The sequence below is a fragment of the Hypanus sabinus genome, chromosome 3 (genome assembly GCF_030144855.1).
Source record: "Hypanus sabinus isolate sHypSab1 chromosome 3, sHypSab1.hap1, whole genome shotgun sequence".
In the NCBI taxonomy this organism is placed as follows: domain Eukaryota; kingdom Metazoa; phylum Chordata; class Chondrichthyes; order Myliobatiformes; family Dasyatidae; genus Hypanus; species Hypanus sabinus.
Genome location: NC_082708.1, coordinates 59,245,852 through 59,264,146, shown reverse-complemented (window position 1 = coordinate 59,264,146; position 18,295 = coordinate 59,245,852). Strand labels below are relative to the sequence as shown.

General features: G+C 39.7%; 1 protein-coding gene across 3 annotated transcripts in view; it reads right to left on the bottom strand.

Annotated features, from left to right (window-relative positions):
- Window positions 1–18,295, bottom strand: part of chst10 (carbohydrate sulfotransferase 10) — a 37,809-nt gene that overhangs the window by 3,148 nt on the left and 16,366 nt on the right. For 2 of the 3 annotated variants that reach the window (XM_059964461.1, XM_059964460.1), the window contains 4 exons: window positions 17,349–17,443; window positions 7,511–7,579; window positions 6,515–6,749; window positions 136–241 (listed from right to left, as the gene is read on the bottom strand). In XM_059964461.1, coding sequence (XP_059820444.1) covers window positions 136–241; window positions 6,515–6,749; window positions 7,511–7,579; window positions 17,349–17,443 — 505 coding nt within the window. The remainder of the gene's footprint in view (window positions 1–135; window positions 242–6,514; window positions 6,750–7,510; window positions 7,580–17,348; window positions 17,444–18,295) is intronic. The other variant, XM_059964459.1, reaches the window with a different exon arrangement.

Below are 18,295 nucleotides of genomic sequence, written 5' to 3'. Positions count from 1 at the left end.
CAGTGTTCCAAGGAACGTATGGACATTATAACTGTGATCCAGTAGTAAAGTGTTTTATTATATTTAATAGAAAGTCAAATGGGTAACTTCAATAGGATATATTTGTGCAAAAACACTAAAAATGTTTTCTCTAACCTTTTTGTTACTTCTGGTGCACTGTATGATGATAAGCGGGGTAGCCCATTCTTTTCATGATTATGGATCAAAGGCTCAGGGATGTCTTCAATGGATTTAAATTCTCCTGTACTGGGAAAAATATTAAATTAAATCCCCTTCCAAAATTTAGCACATATTCCTAACTCTAAACACGTACAGGAATGTTGTTCATAAACAGTTACACTAAGTATAATTCAACATTTACAGCAAAGAAAAAACATTTGGCCCAATGTATTTTCCTCAAGCGCATCCTCATGATTTGCCTCAACATCTTTCAGTGTAATGATGCAAATATAAATATGGCCATTGTAGTTCACTTGTATTTGTATTTAGCATTCTAGGTTATGATCAGCCTAGACAGACAGAAAGCAGGATAAGTAGAAAGTGAAAGTGAATGGCAGGAATTAGCTGGAATTAATGAAAAGCAATGGAGAAATCTGCTCTGAAGGTACTGATAAAGGAATAGACGGGTGGAGACAGGCCTGCCAATATATAATGTTGGTCCTTCAAGAAACAACTTCTTCCCCCTTCCAGACAGAATGACTTTTACCTTAATTTTGTCAATCCTAAAAGAATGAAATCAGCCAAAGTGACCTTACCAATTTATTCTTCATGTCTACAAGCCCTTGATCTCAGTGAAAAGATGTCAAAATTTAAATGTTTGGCACAGTTGAAGCAGAAGAGATTTGTTGACATGCAAGTCTGACTTCAGTCCATAAGGCTGGTTGGTATTAAGATGGCTTTAAAAGAAAATAAAATCCAAATTTATATAAAGTGAAAAGTACATTTTAGAATATTTGAAACAATTTTATCAAATTTCTAAAATCTTTTATATTTTGTTAAAGGAGAATTTTCATAATTAAGTTCACAAAAATGAACAAAGCATTATGAAATTAGATGACTATTTCTTCTTTGGATTATTTTAAGTTATACCAATCAATTGATTTCCTTTAATTAGTCTAGTGGAGAGAGCAGTATGTACAAGGAATAAAGCCAAGAATATTGAATAAAAACACTCACACCTGAAAGCAGGATTTGGGAATAAAGATGGAAGATTTCCTTCCTACTTAGTAAAAATATATTAATCAAGAAGTGAGCAAGAAAAATAATTGAAAATTGTAGTCAAGTTAACTTGACATCAAACCTTGTGAAATGGATCTACAATAGAGCATTTAGAAAAACATGATTATGAAGGGTTAATCTAACTGTCAGAATAGGCAAGCATTTGACAAATGAGATGTGTCTTTTTTAAAGAAAGTCTGGGGGCCTAGACCAACTATTGTTAAGTGCCAAAAGAAATACTGTAACATAAAACATGATCACACAGCAATGAGGCAAGGAGATTAGTAGGGATAGATTTGGTTAAAGGGGAGTATATCGTTTTCAGGACAATAATAGTTATTTTTACTGTTGAAGCTTCAGTAACCACAAAATTGACTTGTATGGAATTCAAGTTTGCAGATTATATAAAATGAGGTTACAAGGTTGTGAGGTGAACATAAAGTAAAATCTGCAAAGGAGTATTGATAGATTGGTGAGGGGTGAGAAAGTAGTAGCTGGAATATTATATGAAACACTTAAAGCTCTGATAATAAGGAAATAAACAAAATATAATAATAAATGTTAATTCACAGGGATATCAGGTAACCATGATTGTGAAAATACTACTCGTCTTCTTTTTATTTATGTCAGGATAGATGCTCAGATCTGTTTTCCTGGATGTAGAATCTTGACCTGGGAATATTGCCTCTGATTAAATGGTCGGCAATTAAATGGTCAGCACTACCTAGCATCTTACTCGCCAATGTTTGGTCTCTGAAGAACAAGCTGGATGAATTAAGGACCTGGACCCTCACACAAAGAAGGCTTATGGATGGCAACGTCATGTTTTTTAACGGAGATGTGGCTAAACAGTGATGTCCCAAACCATGTGGTGGAACTGGAAGGGCACACAGTCTTCAGGGCTGACAGAGTTGCAAAAGTGACAGGTAAAAGCAGTGGAGGTGGTTTATGCATCTGTGTGAATCGATCATGGTGCACTAACTCTACCATTGCTGACACTTATTGCTCTGCTGATCTGGAATACCCGATTATTAAGTGCAGACCTTTTTATCAACTGCGAGAGTTTACATCCATCATTGCTGTCACAGCTTTTGTTCCACCGGATGCTAATGCTGAAGTAGCCATGACAGACCTCAGTGCCACTATTAGCAAGCTGCAGACATTGCATCCAGCTAGAGCCTTTATTGTCGCTGGGGACTTTATTCATTGCAACCTACGTACCGTGCTTCCAAGATTTTACCAAAATGTATCATGCACCACAAGGGGATATAAAACCTTAGATCATGTCTACACAAATGTGGCTGACGCTTACAAAGCCACTACCCTCCCCAACCTGGGACAGTCTGACCATCTTTCATTGTTTCTGCTTCCCAAGTATAGTCCAGTCATTAAAAGTGTGAACTATTAAGATCTGGCTGGAGGGTGGAACTCTGTTCTTCAGCACCAATTCCAGCACACAGACTGGAGTGCGTTTGCTGCCCATACCACCACAGACTCTCAGATTAACATTGACTTATATACAGTCGGCTCTCCTTATCCGCGGATTCCGTATGCGCGGATTCAACCAACTGCGGATTGGGAAAACCCGGAAGTTCTCTCTTCAGCACTTGTTGCTTGAGCATGTACATGCTATTTTTTCTTGTCATTATTCCCTAAACAATACAGTATTATCAACTATTTACATAGCATTTACATTGTATTAGGTATTATAAGTAATCTAGAAATGACTTAAAAGTACAGGTAGTCCCCGGGTTATGAATGAGTTCCGTTCCTGAGTCCATCTTTAAGTTGGATTTGAAGTCAGAACAGGTACATCCGGTATTATTTAGCGTCAGTTAGTCAAACATTTTTCTTAGTATATAGTACATATTTTACCTTTCTATACATATAAAACACTTAAGAAACATACATATTTGAATAATTTAACCACTGCGTTGCTTAGTAATAATTGTAGCTTTCATTGGGGCAGGGCCTTTCACATACTCCATTAAAATTGTTCCGATTGTTGACCGACTGTAGCCTAATGCTTTTCCAATGACCGATGGCGTTTCACCTCTTTCCGATCACTTTATTACTTCCACTTCATTTTCAATTGCGATCATGATTATCTTCGTGAACAGAAACACTGCGGATTCAGAGCTGTGCCACCAGGTCCTAATGTCCACCGCACGGAGACATGTTAAATAAAGTCCAGGGTTCCGCTGAGTCCTAAAGATCACCGCACTAATGCATGTGAAATAAGGGACTTGAGCATCCGCGAATTCTGGTATCCACGGGGGGTCCCGGAACCAATCCCCCGCAGATAAGGAGGGCCGACTGTACCAACTCTGTCCTTGAGCTCATCAACAAGTGTGCAGATAGAGTGACATCACAAGAACAAATAAAAGTTGTCCCCAATCAGAAAAAATGGATGAACAGAGAGATTTGCCTCCTGCTCAAAGCCAGAGATTCAGCCTTCAGGTCTGGAGACTGGGAGGCTTACATCTCAGCCAGGGCCAACCTGAGGAGGGGAATCTCTCAGGCTAAACACAGAGAATCGAGGAGGATTTCAACTCCTCAGACCCCCTGCACTTGTGGCATGGCATACAGGTCATTACAGACTTCAAATCACCTAGTACTGTGCCCCCTTCCAGCTCTACTTCCCTCCCTGATGAGCTCAATTACTTCTATGCTCGCTTTGACCGAGAGAACAAGGAGGTCACCCTCAAAGTGGATCTCCCACCTGGTGAACTGCCTCTCTCACTTAGTGCCTACTGGATGGGAGGAGAGTAAAATGTCCATGGTTAGGGTGAGATGCTTCCTTGATAATGCTTTTCACTCTGCCCAGGCAGTGTTTATGGAAGATGTTCTCAATGATGGGCAATTGAGTGCCAATAATCCGCTGGGCAGTTTTCACCATACACTGGAGTGCTTTGCGATCTGATACGGGACAATTGCCATACCACACTGAGATGTAGTTGGTGAGTATGCTCTCAATGGTACAGCGGTAAAAGTCCGTCAGTATCCAGGGACAGAGGTGAGCCTTCTTGATGCTTCGCAGGAAATAAAGGCGCTATTGCGCCTTTTTGATCAAGATGGAAGAGTTCAGGGACCAGGTGAGATCCTCAGAAATGTGGACACCAACGAAATTGAAGCTTGATACACTCTCCACTACAGCTCCATTAATGTAGATGGGGACGTGAGTGTGGCTCCTAGCATGCCTGAAGTCCACAATGATCTCCTTGGTCTTCTGGGTGTTAAGGGCCAGGTTGTTGTCGGCACACCACGCGGCCAGGTGCTGGACCTCATCCCTATATGCCGTCTCATCATCCCCTCTGATCAGGCCAACCACCATGGTGTCCTCTGTGAACTTGTTTATGGAGTTAAATCATGTACAGGAATGCAGTCATAGGTGAAAAGGGAGTACAGAAGAGGGCTCAGCACACAGCCTTGAGGCACGTCGGTGCTCAGGGTGAGAGTGGAGGAGGAGAGGTTGTCTAACTTAACAGATTGGGGTCTGTTAGTCAGAAAGTCAGATGTCCAAATGCAGAGGGATGAGCTGATACCAAGCTGGCGAAGTTTGGCGATCAGCTTGGGGGGGGGGGGGGGGTGTCACAGTATTGAATGCTGAACTAGAGTCAGTGAACAGCATTCTGACATAAGAGTTGGGGCTGTCCAGGTGGGTTAGGGCTGAGTGAAGTGCTGTGGAGATGGCATCCTCTGTTGACCTGTTGGTGCAATAGGCAAATTGATGGGTCCTGGGTAGTGGGCAGACAAGATTTCAGATGTGGTAGAACCAGTCTCTCAAAGCACTTTGCAATGATATATCAAATCACTGTCACACAGTTTGGGTTGACTGACAGAAATGGAGCTTGGTTATGGTCACATTTTGTCAATACAAGAAGCCCAGCTACAGCAGATACATTTCAGTGTTAGAGAGCACACAATAATCAGCAATAAAACAATACTGCTTTGATCTATAGGTTTTCTGTCTGCATTTGCATGCCAATTTCAGCTATTGCTCAGAATCCAAATTCCTGGGCTGCCTTCTGATTTTAAAGTACATCTATATTCAGGGTGTATTTGTGACTGATCAATCCAACCTGATATTAGTGATGTTCTAGGCTACTTCAGAGTCAACCGAGGTGGAGAGGAACTGTTATTCTCATTTACTTTCAGAAATTGATCTCTCTTCAAAAAATAATGTTAATTATCAATATTACATGGAGATACCTACAAGTAATGGATGAGCTCTTTAAATATGTTAAGTTCCTTTCTGTCAGTTAACACCACTGGGCGAGCTCATCATCAGGTAAACTATACAGGTTAGCCCCACATCCAAAAGTTGTTCTATAACAAATTCAGGATCCTTATTTAATTATATAAATGTGTAATCTTAATACCTTTCGCAAGTGTGATTGACAACCCTATCACAACCTTTTCCAATTTCACGGCACCACCTCTCTGCCTCTTCACTCTCAATTCAGGATGCAGCATCTGGAGCATCCTCATTTCTAAGCCCTACAGATAAAAAGATACAAAGCTTCAAGCTCACTACCATTCAGGGCCCCAAACTGCTTCTAGGTGAGGTGACACTTCATTTGTGAGTATGCTGTGGTCATCTACTGCATTCGGTGCTCCTGATGTGGCCTCTTGAATAATGGAAAGACCTGATGTAGACTGGGAGACCACTTCACCGAGCACCTACACTCCATCCACCAGAAAAAGTAGGATCTCCCAGTGGCCACCCATTTTAATTCCACTTCCCATTCCAACATGTCAGTCTATAGCCTTCTGTTACGATGCTCCTCCCCCTTCCCTTTCTTCCATTGCCTTCTGTGCTCTCCCATCAGACTCCCCCTTCAACACTATCTCTTTCACCAATCAACTTCCCAGCTCTTCACTTCACCCTTCCCCACTCCAGGTTTCACCTATCACCTTGTGACTCTTCTTCCCTTATCCCCTCTTTGTTACTCTGCCTCATCTTTTTTCCCAGTCCTGATGAAGGATCTCATCCTGAAATCTCAACTGTACGCTTCTCCATAGATGCTGCCTAGCCTGCTGAGTTCCTCCAGCATTTTGTATGCGTTACACCATATGTTATTTGTTTTGGAGTAAAGATTCTGCTTTTAACTCATGCACATTCTACAAACATCTTCATTTTAGAATGGCCTTTTAGCAAAAAGAATGAAATACTCCTTGGGGTATTACAAACTAAATAAATAAAGTTGCCTCAGAAAATTAAACTTACTTTGCTATTAGTAAAAACCTAGATATGTCTAAATATGTTAAGTACTTCACAAAACTCCACAATTACCGTTTAAAACAATAAGAACTTTCTTCCACTGTGTATTACCAACTTTTGGAGTTTGACAGAACAGGATTTTATGTTTATCACACACAAATATACGGTCCAAGACAAAATGTGTGATAGAAGAATGGGTCAGATTCCTTATAGAAGTATTTTTGCACACATTCTCAAGGAGGCTTAACCGTTCAGTATGTACTGCATCCCAGTGTGAATCCACTTCCTTCCACAGACTTCCGGTGGTCTGAAAGAAAAACATAATTTTTTTGATTTGACAATGTTCAACAGCAATCCTTCATTCATTGATTTCATGAATAGCTCGTGAAGTGAGAAAGCCCACAGAACAGACAGTTTCCTATCAGTTCACACCGCTGGGTGAGTTCATCATGAGAAAACTATAATGGTCAGTAACATGTTCAAAAGAAAGTCAACTTGCACAACCACTGCATCAATCCTAACCACTTGCAAGAGGATAAGGTCAGAGAAAAGATGATGGGGGTGTGATTATTTAGGGCAAAGAAGAAAATGGAAGTTGAGGTAAATGTTGGGTATGATGAGGTGCTTAGAAGAGAATGGTAGAAAAGAGAATCAGAATCAGGTTTAATATCGCTGGTATAAGTCATGAAATTTGTTAACTTTACATCAGCAGTACAATGCAATACATGATAAATATGAAAAATGCTGAATACAGTATATACACATCTATTAAATAGTTAAGTTAAACAGTGCAAAAAAAAAAGAAAGCAAAAAGGTAGTGAGGTAGTGTTCACGGGTTTCAATATCCATTTAGAAATCACATGGCAGAAGAAGCTGCTCCTGAACCACTCAGGCCTCTGTACCTCCTTCCCGGCGGTAACAATGAGAAGAGGGGATGTTCTGGGAGGTGGGGGTCCTTAATGATGGACACTACCTTCCTAAGGCACCATACCTTGAAGATGTCTTGGATACTACAGAGGTTATCACCCATGATGGAGATGACTAATTTTATAAGTTTCTGCAACTTACTTTGATCTTGTGCAGTAGCCCTCCCCATACCAGACGATGATGCAGCCAGTCACGCTCTCCACGGTACATCTGTAGAAGTTTGAGCGTTTTAGGTGACAAATCAAATCTCCTGAAACTCCTAATAAAATATGACTGCTTCCTTATCTTCTTAATAGCAGCATTAACATGTTGCGACCAGGTTAGGCCCTCAGAGATACTGACACCCAGGAACTTGAAATTCCTCACTCTCTCCATTTCTGATCCCTCTATGAGGATTGGTTTGTACTCCCTCATTCTACCTTTTCTGAAGTTAGACAAACTAACATTGCAAAGAAGAGTGGCCCAGATTTTTATAATAGGAGCACATTGATTTATCTCTTTATTACAGTAAATAATCTCATTTGGAGAGGGGGATTTTCATCTTTCCTTCTACTGGGGACAAATAACATTAATGATGCAATGTCACAATGGCCAAGATTTTCCTGTAATTAGAGAAGGATCAGTTAAGTCAGAAGTTAGGGGAAACTAATGGAAGTGGAAGGAGATGTGGAAGCAGGAGGAATGGAAATTCAGGTGGTGAGGCGTGGAAGAAGCTGGGAATAAGAGCAGAAGGAATAAAGAAACAATGAGAACAAGGAATAGTAAGAAGAGGGCAGAAAGTAAAGGAAGAAAGGAGCAAAAGGAACTGTTTAACTTAAAAGGAGCACCAAGTTATCAACTGAGATAGGTAAGAAAAAAAGATTACTTTTTCCTGATGATGCACAAGACAATTAGTGCTATACTAAAAGCTTGTTCTTACAATATTGCACACTTCCCAAAGAGACATACTTATTTTGTGTAAAACTCTCAGTCACATTTCCCCTTCAGACTGAGAGAAGCCCGCATGCAATAAAATAGACTATCACAGAGGATGACATTGCAGAAACTGCCATACACAGCCGTACAATCAAATCTTGTATCAACTAACTAAATATTGGAATAGGGCTTCTCAGAAAGGCACATAACAAGACCAAACCAAAAAATGAAATCTTGCACCATCACCGGACTTCATGAGAGTTCAGTGGCAAAGCACAATCATGCTGAATACCGCAGCATTGTGCTGGTCAGATCTGTGGTTGATTAGAAGCACCAATTTCAATGAAGACTCCAGATTAAGAGAAAGAGAAGAAATTTAAAAACAAGTTTTCTGCAGTTTAGTGCTTTGAATTATTTCTTTAATTCATTTATCATACACTTATTAATTTTAGATCTAGGTACAAAGTTTGTAGGATAACAGACAACTGTAAAATTGCCCCAAGCATATATGGGTAATAGGAGAATTGGAGTGGGAAGAAGAAATTATTGGGGATGCCAGAATAAAAATGGGATGAATTTAGTGTAGAGTTAGTCCAAATGCTATTGATGAGGTGGGCCAAAGGGTTTATGACTAATAAAATGTTGTTAGCTGTAAAATTGACTTCTTGCTGTGAATACACATACTGTACATTACAAACCATATACATTTTTTTTGCTGAAGCAGAGTTATCAATGGGCATTTTGTTCAGGGAAAAAATGATCAAGCACTAACTGGAGTAAGTAGAAGCATGAACTAGCACCTGGCTGCTTCTCTGGCAGGGGAGCAGACGTTTAGAACTAGGATGTAGAATAACGAGTTTTGCTCAGAAAAGTTTAGATAAATCAACATATTGTCCATGGATACAAACTAGTTTTAGATCATAAATAGTTACGGCAAATTTCAGGTCCAGAAAGAAGGGTGCAGATCGTAGTCTTTTGACATCACAAATGATACGATTCCAAACACTGAACAGTTGAGTAATATTATTAGAAAATGTCATGGTGTTGGAACAAATTGCAAATTAGACAAGAACAGTAAAAATTATGAAGTTTTTCCATTCATGTGAGTGTGATTAATAATGCCGATATTTAATCTTTCAACCCTAGTTAATCCTGTATCAACAAAACATAGAAAACGTGGACAAAGTTCCCTCTTTGAAAGATATTAGTTTACCTGTTTCATAATTAGTGTTCCTGAAATTATAATTTCTGTGATTAATTACTCTTTTGAATTCCACAGTTAAGGTGAGATTTGTTTATGATCAATAGCTAGAGCTCGTGTTACTTGCTCAGCAATCTGACTACTATACTACTCTACTCACATAATGTATTTTTAAATAAAGGCCTTTTCATATTAAAAGTGTACAAATTTGATTCTTAACACAGATACTTCATGTTAATACAAGCTATCTTAATAAAAATCTAATTGAATCTATTGAATTTTGTTTCTGCAAAAACTGAGACTAGAATATTCCTTTTTGTTTGGAGACAAGAGATTGCACATACTAGAATCAGATGCAGGGTATCAACCTGGAAAAGTGTCAATTCCTGTCCTCCCATAAATGCTGCTTGACCCAGAGTTCCTGCAGCAAATTATTTGTTACTCCCTTTTTGTTTTGAAATTGGAGTGTCTCAAATATTATCTGGAGGTGTCAGCACATAGTAATTGCTCCTCAGATAGTGGTGAGCCATTTTCTAGAAATTTGCAGTTCTTCTTTGTGAATCAGATTTATGATCACTGACAAATGTTGAGACTTCTAGTGTTGCACAGAAGCAGTAAAATGCAAGATATAAAAATTATTCTAAATGGCAAAATAGGAGAAATGAGATTGTTCATTGTTCATGGATTGTTCAGAAATCTGATGGCAAGCTTTAGAAGCTTTTCTGAACTGTCACATGTAGGCGCTCAGGCACCTGTATCTCCTCCCTGATGCTAGTAACAAGAAGAGGGAATTTCTTGGATGGTGACGTTCTTTAATAATTAATGTTGCATTCTTGACACACCATGTCTTGAAGACATTCTCGACACTGGTAAGGGTTGTACCTGTGATGGAGCTGGCTCAGTCTACAACCCCATGCAGCCTTTCTCAATCCTATACATTGGATGCTCCACATCAAGCAGTGATGCAGCTCGTCAGCATGCTCTTCACCGTACGTTTATAGAAATTTACAAGAATCTTTGGTACCAACGCTCCTAATGAAGTACAGCAGCTTGCATGCCTTCTTTGTGATTGCATCACTTTATTGGGCCCAGAATGGATCCTCTGAGATGCATGTTGATATTCCGGAACTTGAAGCTGCTCACCCTTTTCACTATTAACCTCTCAATAAGGACTGATGTATGTTCTGATTTACCCTGTAAGTCCACAATCAATTCCTTGGTCTGGCTAACACTGAGTGCGGCTGATCTATCTCACTTTTGTATGCCTCCGTGTCGCCATCTGAGATTCTGCCAGTAACAGTGGTGTCATCGGCAAATTTATAAATAGCGTTTGAGCTGCGTAGTTGAGAGTGTGGAGTAGAGCACAGCAGCAGGCTGAGCATGCATCCCTGAGGTATGCCTGTATCGACTGCCCATGAGGAGGAGATAGTATTTCCAATCATCACTGACTGTGATCTCCTGATGAGAAGGTTAAGTTTCCACTTGCAGAGGGAGTTACAAAGGCCAAGATTTTGAAGCTTGTTTATTAATACTGAGGAAATTATGGCTTTGAACTTTGAGTTGTAATTGATAAACATCAGCCGGGACGTTTGTATTGCTATTGCCCAGGTGTTCCAAAGCCCAGTGGAGAGACAGTGAGATTTCAGGTACTGTTGACCTGCTGTAGCAGGAGACAAATTAAGCGGGTGTAGGTCCTTGTTCAGACAGGGGTTAATTCTACCTCTCAATACAGTTGAGCACAGTAGATGTGAGTGCTACTAGATGATATTTTTGAGGTGCAGGTCTCATGCCTGTTTGTCTTAGCCACACTGGCATAATTGGTGCCCTTCTGAAGTAGGTGGAATCTCTGGTTGCAATAGTCGTTAAACACGCGAGCCAGACGGTCAGCACAGATTTTCAGTACCCTGCCAGGTAACCATTGAAGCCTGATGCCATGCAAGTGTTCTTTATAGGACCCCTGCCCCTTTCCTCTTTAGTCCTGACGAAGGGCCTCGGCCCAAAACATTGACTGACTTTAGTATTATTGAGTATCAGTGCTCCCAGAAGAGCTACAATGGTTACATCTGAACATGTACACTTTTTTTTCTTGTCATTATTCCCTAAACAATACATTATAACAACCATTTACATAGCATTTCCATTGTATTAGGTATCATAAGTAATCTAGAGATGATTAAAAGTATACGGGAGGATGTGCATAGGTTATATGCAAATACTACGCCATTTTATATAAGGGACTTGAGCATTCGCATTTTTTGGTATCTGCAGGAGGTCCTGGAACCACTCCCTCGTGGATAAGGAAGGCTGACTATATTCCCTTTCAAAGTTAGCTTAAAAAGTGTTGAGCTCATTGGGGAATGAAGGATCACTGTCATTTACACAATTAAATTTCATCTTAGAAGAAGCTAAAGCATGCAAACCCTCCATAGCTGTGTGTCTTATTGTCTCTCTAAATTCACAAGGAATTTTCTTTTTCACTCTGGGGATGTTCTTCTATAGGTTGTTCCTGGTCTTCTAGTAGAGTATTGTGTTGCCAGTCTTGAATGCCACACATCTAGCTCTCAGCAGTCTCTGAATCTCCTGGTTCATTCAGGGCTTCTGATTTGGGAAGACAGTCCTTGAAGACACACACTTATCCACACAAGCAGTGACGACTGACACATACTCATTGAGATCCCAAGACGAATTCCCGAATATGGTGCAGTCCATCTAGTCAAAGCAGTCCTGTGGTGCTACGAACCCCAGTCTTTAACTAAAGTACATTCACTAAGTTTTGAGAGGTTATAAGTATTTAGGTCTTCTGAAAATGAACCAATGGCACTACATTTCCAAGTTAAGATGGAAAACCATTTGGTGGGGAATGTTGGCCTTTCCATACATCTGTTGCCATTGTTTTTATTGGCAGTTTAGACTTTAAGTTTTTAAGCTGCAATCAAAGTAACCTAGGTAAGTAACTACATTTTGTAGATGATATACACTGTAACTACAGTACGGCCATGGTGGAAGTATTGAAAACTATGAATACCACAGCCGCAACTGAACATTGAATTTGAGAAAAGAGATGTACTGTTTGTATTAACAATTGTTGCTGAAAAAGGGATGAATGAGAAGGAGATGTATTGTATTAGAGTGGAATATGTATGAACTATGTAAATCATGAAAATGTCAAGGCTTCAAAATGAACTGACTCGTGATAAGTTAACTTTTGAAATAAAAACCCAATGTTAAGAATTCTGGGCAGGACAAACAGTATTTATGGAAAGAATTCCAAATAATGTCTCAGGTCGATGACTTAACTGTCTCCCCATATAAATATTGCCAATCCTGCTAAATATTTTTAGCATTTTCTATTTTTATTTCCTATAATCAGCATGTGCAACGTCTTGGTGTTAATTCTGAAATCGACTTGTTGGATGTTTGATATGCTAGGGTATCTTTTGTCCACAGTACAATTTAGTAAATGGAACTTCACAAGATGTCTTGGTTTTGTTTCATCAAATAAAAGCTAAGCCTTTGACATTAAATTTTCATTGTGGTTGCTTTATACAGAACTACCTTAATGCTACACAAATATATTAGGCAACACATAAAACAATGCACAAACAAAGCAAAGAGTTTTGCATTATACATTCAGGATTTGTTGCTGAAATAGCCATATCAACATGATACAATGCATTTTACCGATACGCCACATAATTTAAAATGAATTAATTAGCTTCCAGTTGCAAAATTCAACACAACTAGTTGCTAACCCTCTTTCCTCAGTCATGATAAAAAGTCTTAGCCCGAAATGGCGACTATATTGATTCATTTCCATAGATGCTGTCTGACTTGCTGAGTTCCCCCAGTGTTTTGCGTGTGTTGCTTTGAATTTCCAGCATCTGTAGATTTTATCATGTTTATGATTTACTCTTTTTATATATTTTGTATAGCTAAATGTTAATTTCAAACATTGGTATTGACTAGATAAAGGTATTGCAGAATAACTGGTCTCTGATTGTTTTCTACAATGGTTACACCATATGTATTTCTATTTGAAAAGGATTAAAATCCTTAAATGTTACAATCATATAAATATCTCACCATCATGACATATTCCTGGTGAGATGACATAAGCTTTCCTTGCTCACTGTTGTAAACTTCTTTTTGATCCGGCATTAATCTACTGCCTGAAACCGTCTCAAAGCTAAGTAATCAACTCATACTCAAGAGATTCTGCAGATATTGGAAATACAGAGCAACACACATGTGCTGGAGGAACTGAGTGGGTCAGGGGCCAACTCTCAGCCCAAAATGTTGACTGTTTATTCATGTCCATCGATGCTGCCTGACCTGCTGAGTTCCTCCAGCATTTTGTGTCTGAACCTTCCAGGTTCAGCTAACTGTCAAACTTGTGAAGGCTCTGAATGTATTTTGAGTTTTCCTAACACTATATAAAATTCAATGAGATAATGAAAAAAATTAAATCTGGGGTTTACAGCAACTTTCCACTTGTTTTCTGAGTGTAATTGATAAAACACTGGTGAAGAGTAGGTATGGAACTTGTATGTTCATATACAAATCCTGAACCTGCCAGCACATATAGTAAGTGCATTAAGTTCTGTACCAAAACAATAACCTTTCCCAGTGAAAGCCAGTTGACCTTTACCTGTTCATTTTATACAAAGTCCATCATGCTTTCCCCAACTCTAGAATTCATGCAATGCCTCAATAAATACCAGCATCCAAACTATGTTTCGATGTACCTAATTGCTTTTACTCTAATTTGCCTAGCCTTGTCAAAAGAAATAATCCATAATCACCTCTAAATTTAAAGCTGCATAAACCCCATACACAATAATTCTAGACAGTTGTCCAACATGTTGCTATAAATCACAATTTCATGCCCTTCTGAAAATAGGCAATCCAGCAGCAACTTAAAACTATCTATTGCTCTAATAACAATCCAGACTTGACAATTGCTGATATTATTTCATATTTTAGAGTAAACAACTTAATAATTGTTCTCATCTTCTCCAGAAATACAAGCAATTCTATTATAACCCAACTGTGTGGAGGTTTAGGACTCTCAAACAAATCTGCAAGCCCAGACTTTCCATGTAGTTGATCGCAATGACTTCTTTGCTGAGACTGACTACCTGACCTATATTCAACAGGACCCAATTATATAGTTGGGTTGGAAGTCAGGTCATGTCAAATGTCAAAACAATATTTTGTCTGGGTCTCACTTGGATTTGGATTGGACTCTGGGTCAGGTTGACTTAAATTTACTCTCAAAAAGTCTTAAGATTCACAATTGAAAACACAAGAAACTTCAGATGCAGGAATTCAAAGCAACATGGAAACCATTTTCCCTCCCTGGATCCATCCATCACTTGCCAGTTCTTGCTCCACTTCACTCTCTCATGTTCAAGTCGAATTAGACAATAGACAATAGGTGCATTCAGCCCTTCTATGCAATAGGTGCATTCAGTAGGCCATTCAGCCCTTCTAGCCAGCACCTCCATTCACTGTGATCATGGCTGATCATACACAATCAGTACCCTGTTCCTGCCCTCTCCCCATATCCCTTGACCCCGCTATCTATTAGAGCTCTATCTAACTCTCTCTTGAATGCATCCAGAGACTTGGCCTCCACTGCCTTCTGGGGCAGAGCATTCCACATATCCACCACTCTTTGGGTGAAAAAGTTTTTCTGCATCTCTGTTCTAAATGGCCTACCCCTTATTCTTAAACTGTGGCTTCTAGTTCTGGACTCACCCATCAGTGGGAACATGCTTCCTGCCTCCAGCGTGTCCAATCCCTTAATAATCTTATTAATCTTGAATTGTCATTCAACCACACACATGAATACAGCCAAACAAAACAGCCAAGCTGCAAGTATCAACAGTCACACACAGCACATATAGCACATAATTACAAAAGTAGAAAAACAGTCACAAAAAAAGATAAAGCCCAAGTCCTTGAGTATCACGATCTGTAGACTGATGGTGCATGGGATGTTGTCCTGAAGCTGTGTTTTTGCAAGTAAACAATAGCCCCTCATCTCACACTGTGCCAGTTGCAGAAGAGTTCAATCCTACCGCCCCCCCCACCCCCGTTGTGACTAAGCATGCCACTATCTTACAGTTCAGATGAACGGGCTAGATCCGAAACACTGGCTTGTCCATTTCCATTTCATAGATGTTGAAGCACACCTGCAGTTTGCTTGTTGCTACAGTTCATGATCATTTTTCTTCATAGCATTACAGGTAACCTGTGCTGTTTATCTAACACATAATATCATGTCTACAGTGCTTCTGTGAATTACTTATTTCCCCTTCTTTGGCATTCTTTTGACTATGGTGAGAGGAATGGGATAACTTTTGCCAAAGTTATAATAAAGGATTTTGCTCATAATCGTTGCACTATTATTCACCATACCATCCTCCACCAAACTCACTTCCCATTGTTCTGTTCTCACTTGACTTCACATTCATTGATCAAACCACAGCAATAAACACAATGAACTTCCTTTCCTCCTTCTCAGGGATCTTTCCTTAACCTTCTTTTCTTTGCAACAACATTCATAAATATACGGAGAAGCTTCTGAAGCATAAAAGTGATCCAAGCCTTTATTTTACCACCATTTCTGCCAATTATGAAAAACCTCAATTTGAACTCCTTTTCACTTTCTGGCTATTTTCTCAGATCCATTCAAGGATTACCAGTGAAATTCAGAAGTTTATGATGTAGGAAGCCTTCATTTGGTCTATTGTGTCCATGCCATTTTGCTGAATTGCTGAGTTTTAGAGAGGCATAAACAGTCAAACAGACCACCTGGCCCTCCATATTCCTACTAATTATTAAGCATCTGTTAAACATTTCTCTTTTCACAGCCATAGCCAGAATATGGCAGCCTTCAATGCCAGCATGATTCAATGCTCATCTGAGAATTCTTAAACGTTGTGAAGGTAGCTTTTTCCACCAGCCCCAGGCAAAGTATACATGACAGTGCAGAAGAGGCCCTTCCAGCCATGCCGCCAGCAACACCTAAATCTAGACTAACCACGGGACAACTTATGATGACTATTTAACTTACTAACTGTTACATTTTTGGACTGTGAGAACCCAGTGGAAACACATGCATTCCATGGGGAGTATGCAGAACACCTTACACTCAGTACTGGAATTGACTCCAAACTCTGACACCACAAGCTGTAAGAGATTCACACTAACTGCTACACTACCATGGTGCTCAGAATGGAAATAGACAAACAAAATGAAATTGGTGGGCAGTGGGAAATCCTGTCTTTTGTGGTGGATGGAGCAAAGGAGCCTGAGAAAGCAGTCCCCCAATCTACGTCGGGTCCCACTGATGTAGAGGATGCTCTGGATACACTAGATGACTGTGACAGATTCACTGGCAAGGTGTCGCTTAACCTGGAAGGATGATTTGGGGGCCTGAACGGTGGCGAGGGAGGCGGTGCACATGCCATATTCAGGGATAAGTGAGAGCAGTAAAGAGGGACAAGAGGAACAAATGAATCCCATTGAGAGAGATCCCTGTGAAAAATAACGTATGTGGTGGTGGTGGGGGGGGGGGGGGGGGGGGGTGAAGAGGCCATTGTAGATGGCGGAAGTTAAGGAGAATGATGTGCTAGATATGTAGGCTCATGTGATGGTAGAGTGAGGCGATACTTCACCTGCAAGTGTCTATTCCTCTCCATAAATGCTGCCTGATTTGCTGAGTTCTCCTAACAATGTGTGTGTGTTGCTCTAGATTTCCAGCATCAGCAAGATCTTGCGTTTATAACTTAGTGATTTGAAGAATAGAAATTCTATTATGAAGTCCTAAAAAGACTAAGAAGGGAGTCGTCTTACCTGGTCATCTGCTTGTAAAGATTCTTCTTGAAGCTTTAGTTTCTTAATGTATGTTGTCACAGTATCATCCAATATTAGCGGTTTAGTACCATATTCTGTAAAACATCATATTCACTTCAGATATGTCACGACAGTACAACCTGTCATTAAAAGCACAATTGCTAATGACCTCAGGCAGTCTATTATCAGCCTACAAATGAATCATTTATTTTGTTGTAACATGCATAAATTGATGGTGCTGCCTATTAACACTATGAACTGACCTAAAATAAAGCTGATAAAAAAAAATCAGTACACTGATTCTGCAAGCTGATTTTCCTTTAACACCACATCTATTAACAGTGTAACATTGAGAATAACAGTGTATATTTTTTCTCAGCGATCACACAGAAGTTCAAGTTTCTTGTCACTCAACTGTAAATACATATATGGACAAATGAAACAACATTCTTCCAGACCAATGTACACACACAACAAAAAGTAAACTTACTAAAAATAATTTACACACAAAATATATTCCAGAAGATTGACAATTAGCATTAAGTGTATTTACAAATCAGATTGAAAAGTAAACAGTATAATGCTACTGGCGCTTCACAAGTGAAGAGAACTGGCAGTGGCAAGGAATTCAGAACTCTCACGGCCTGGGGGAAGAAGCTGTTACCCATCCTAACAGACCCATCCAATTGTTACACCATCTCCACAAAGGAGCCGTTTATGTGCAGCGAGGAATAATCAGCCTGCACCTTCCTAAAATCTACAATCATCTCTTTTGTCCATATTGAGATTCAAATTGTGCTTGCACCATTCTACAAGATGCTCTAACTCTTCTCTGTATGCCATCTCGTATTCACTGTTGTGTCATCAGTGAACTTGAATCAGCAACATGAACAGCAGCAAGCTGGGGGCAGAGGTGCTCAAGTGTAATGGAGCTAGAGATGTCACTG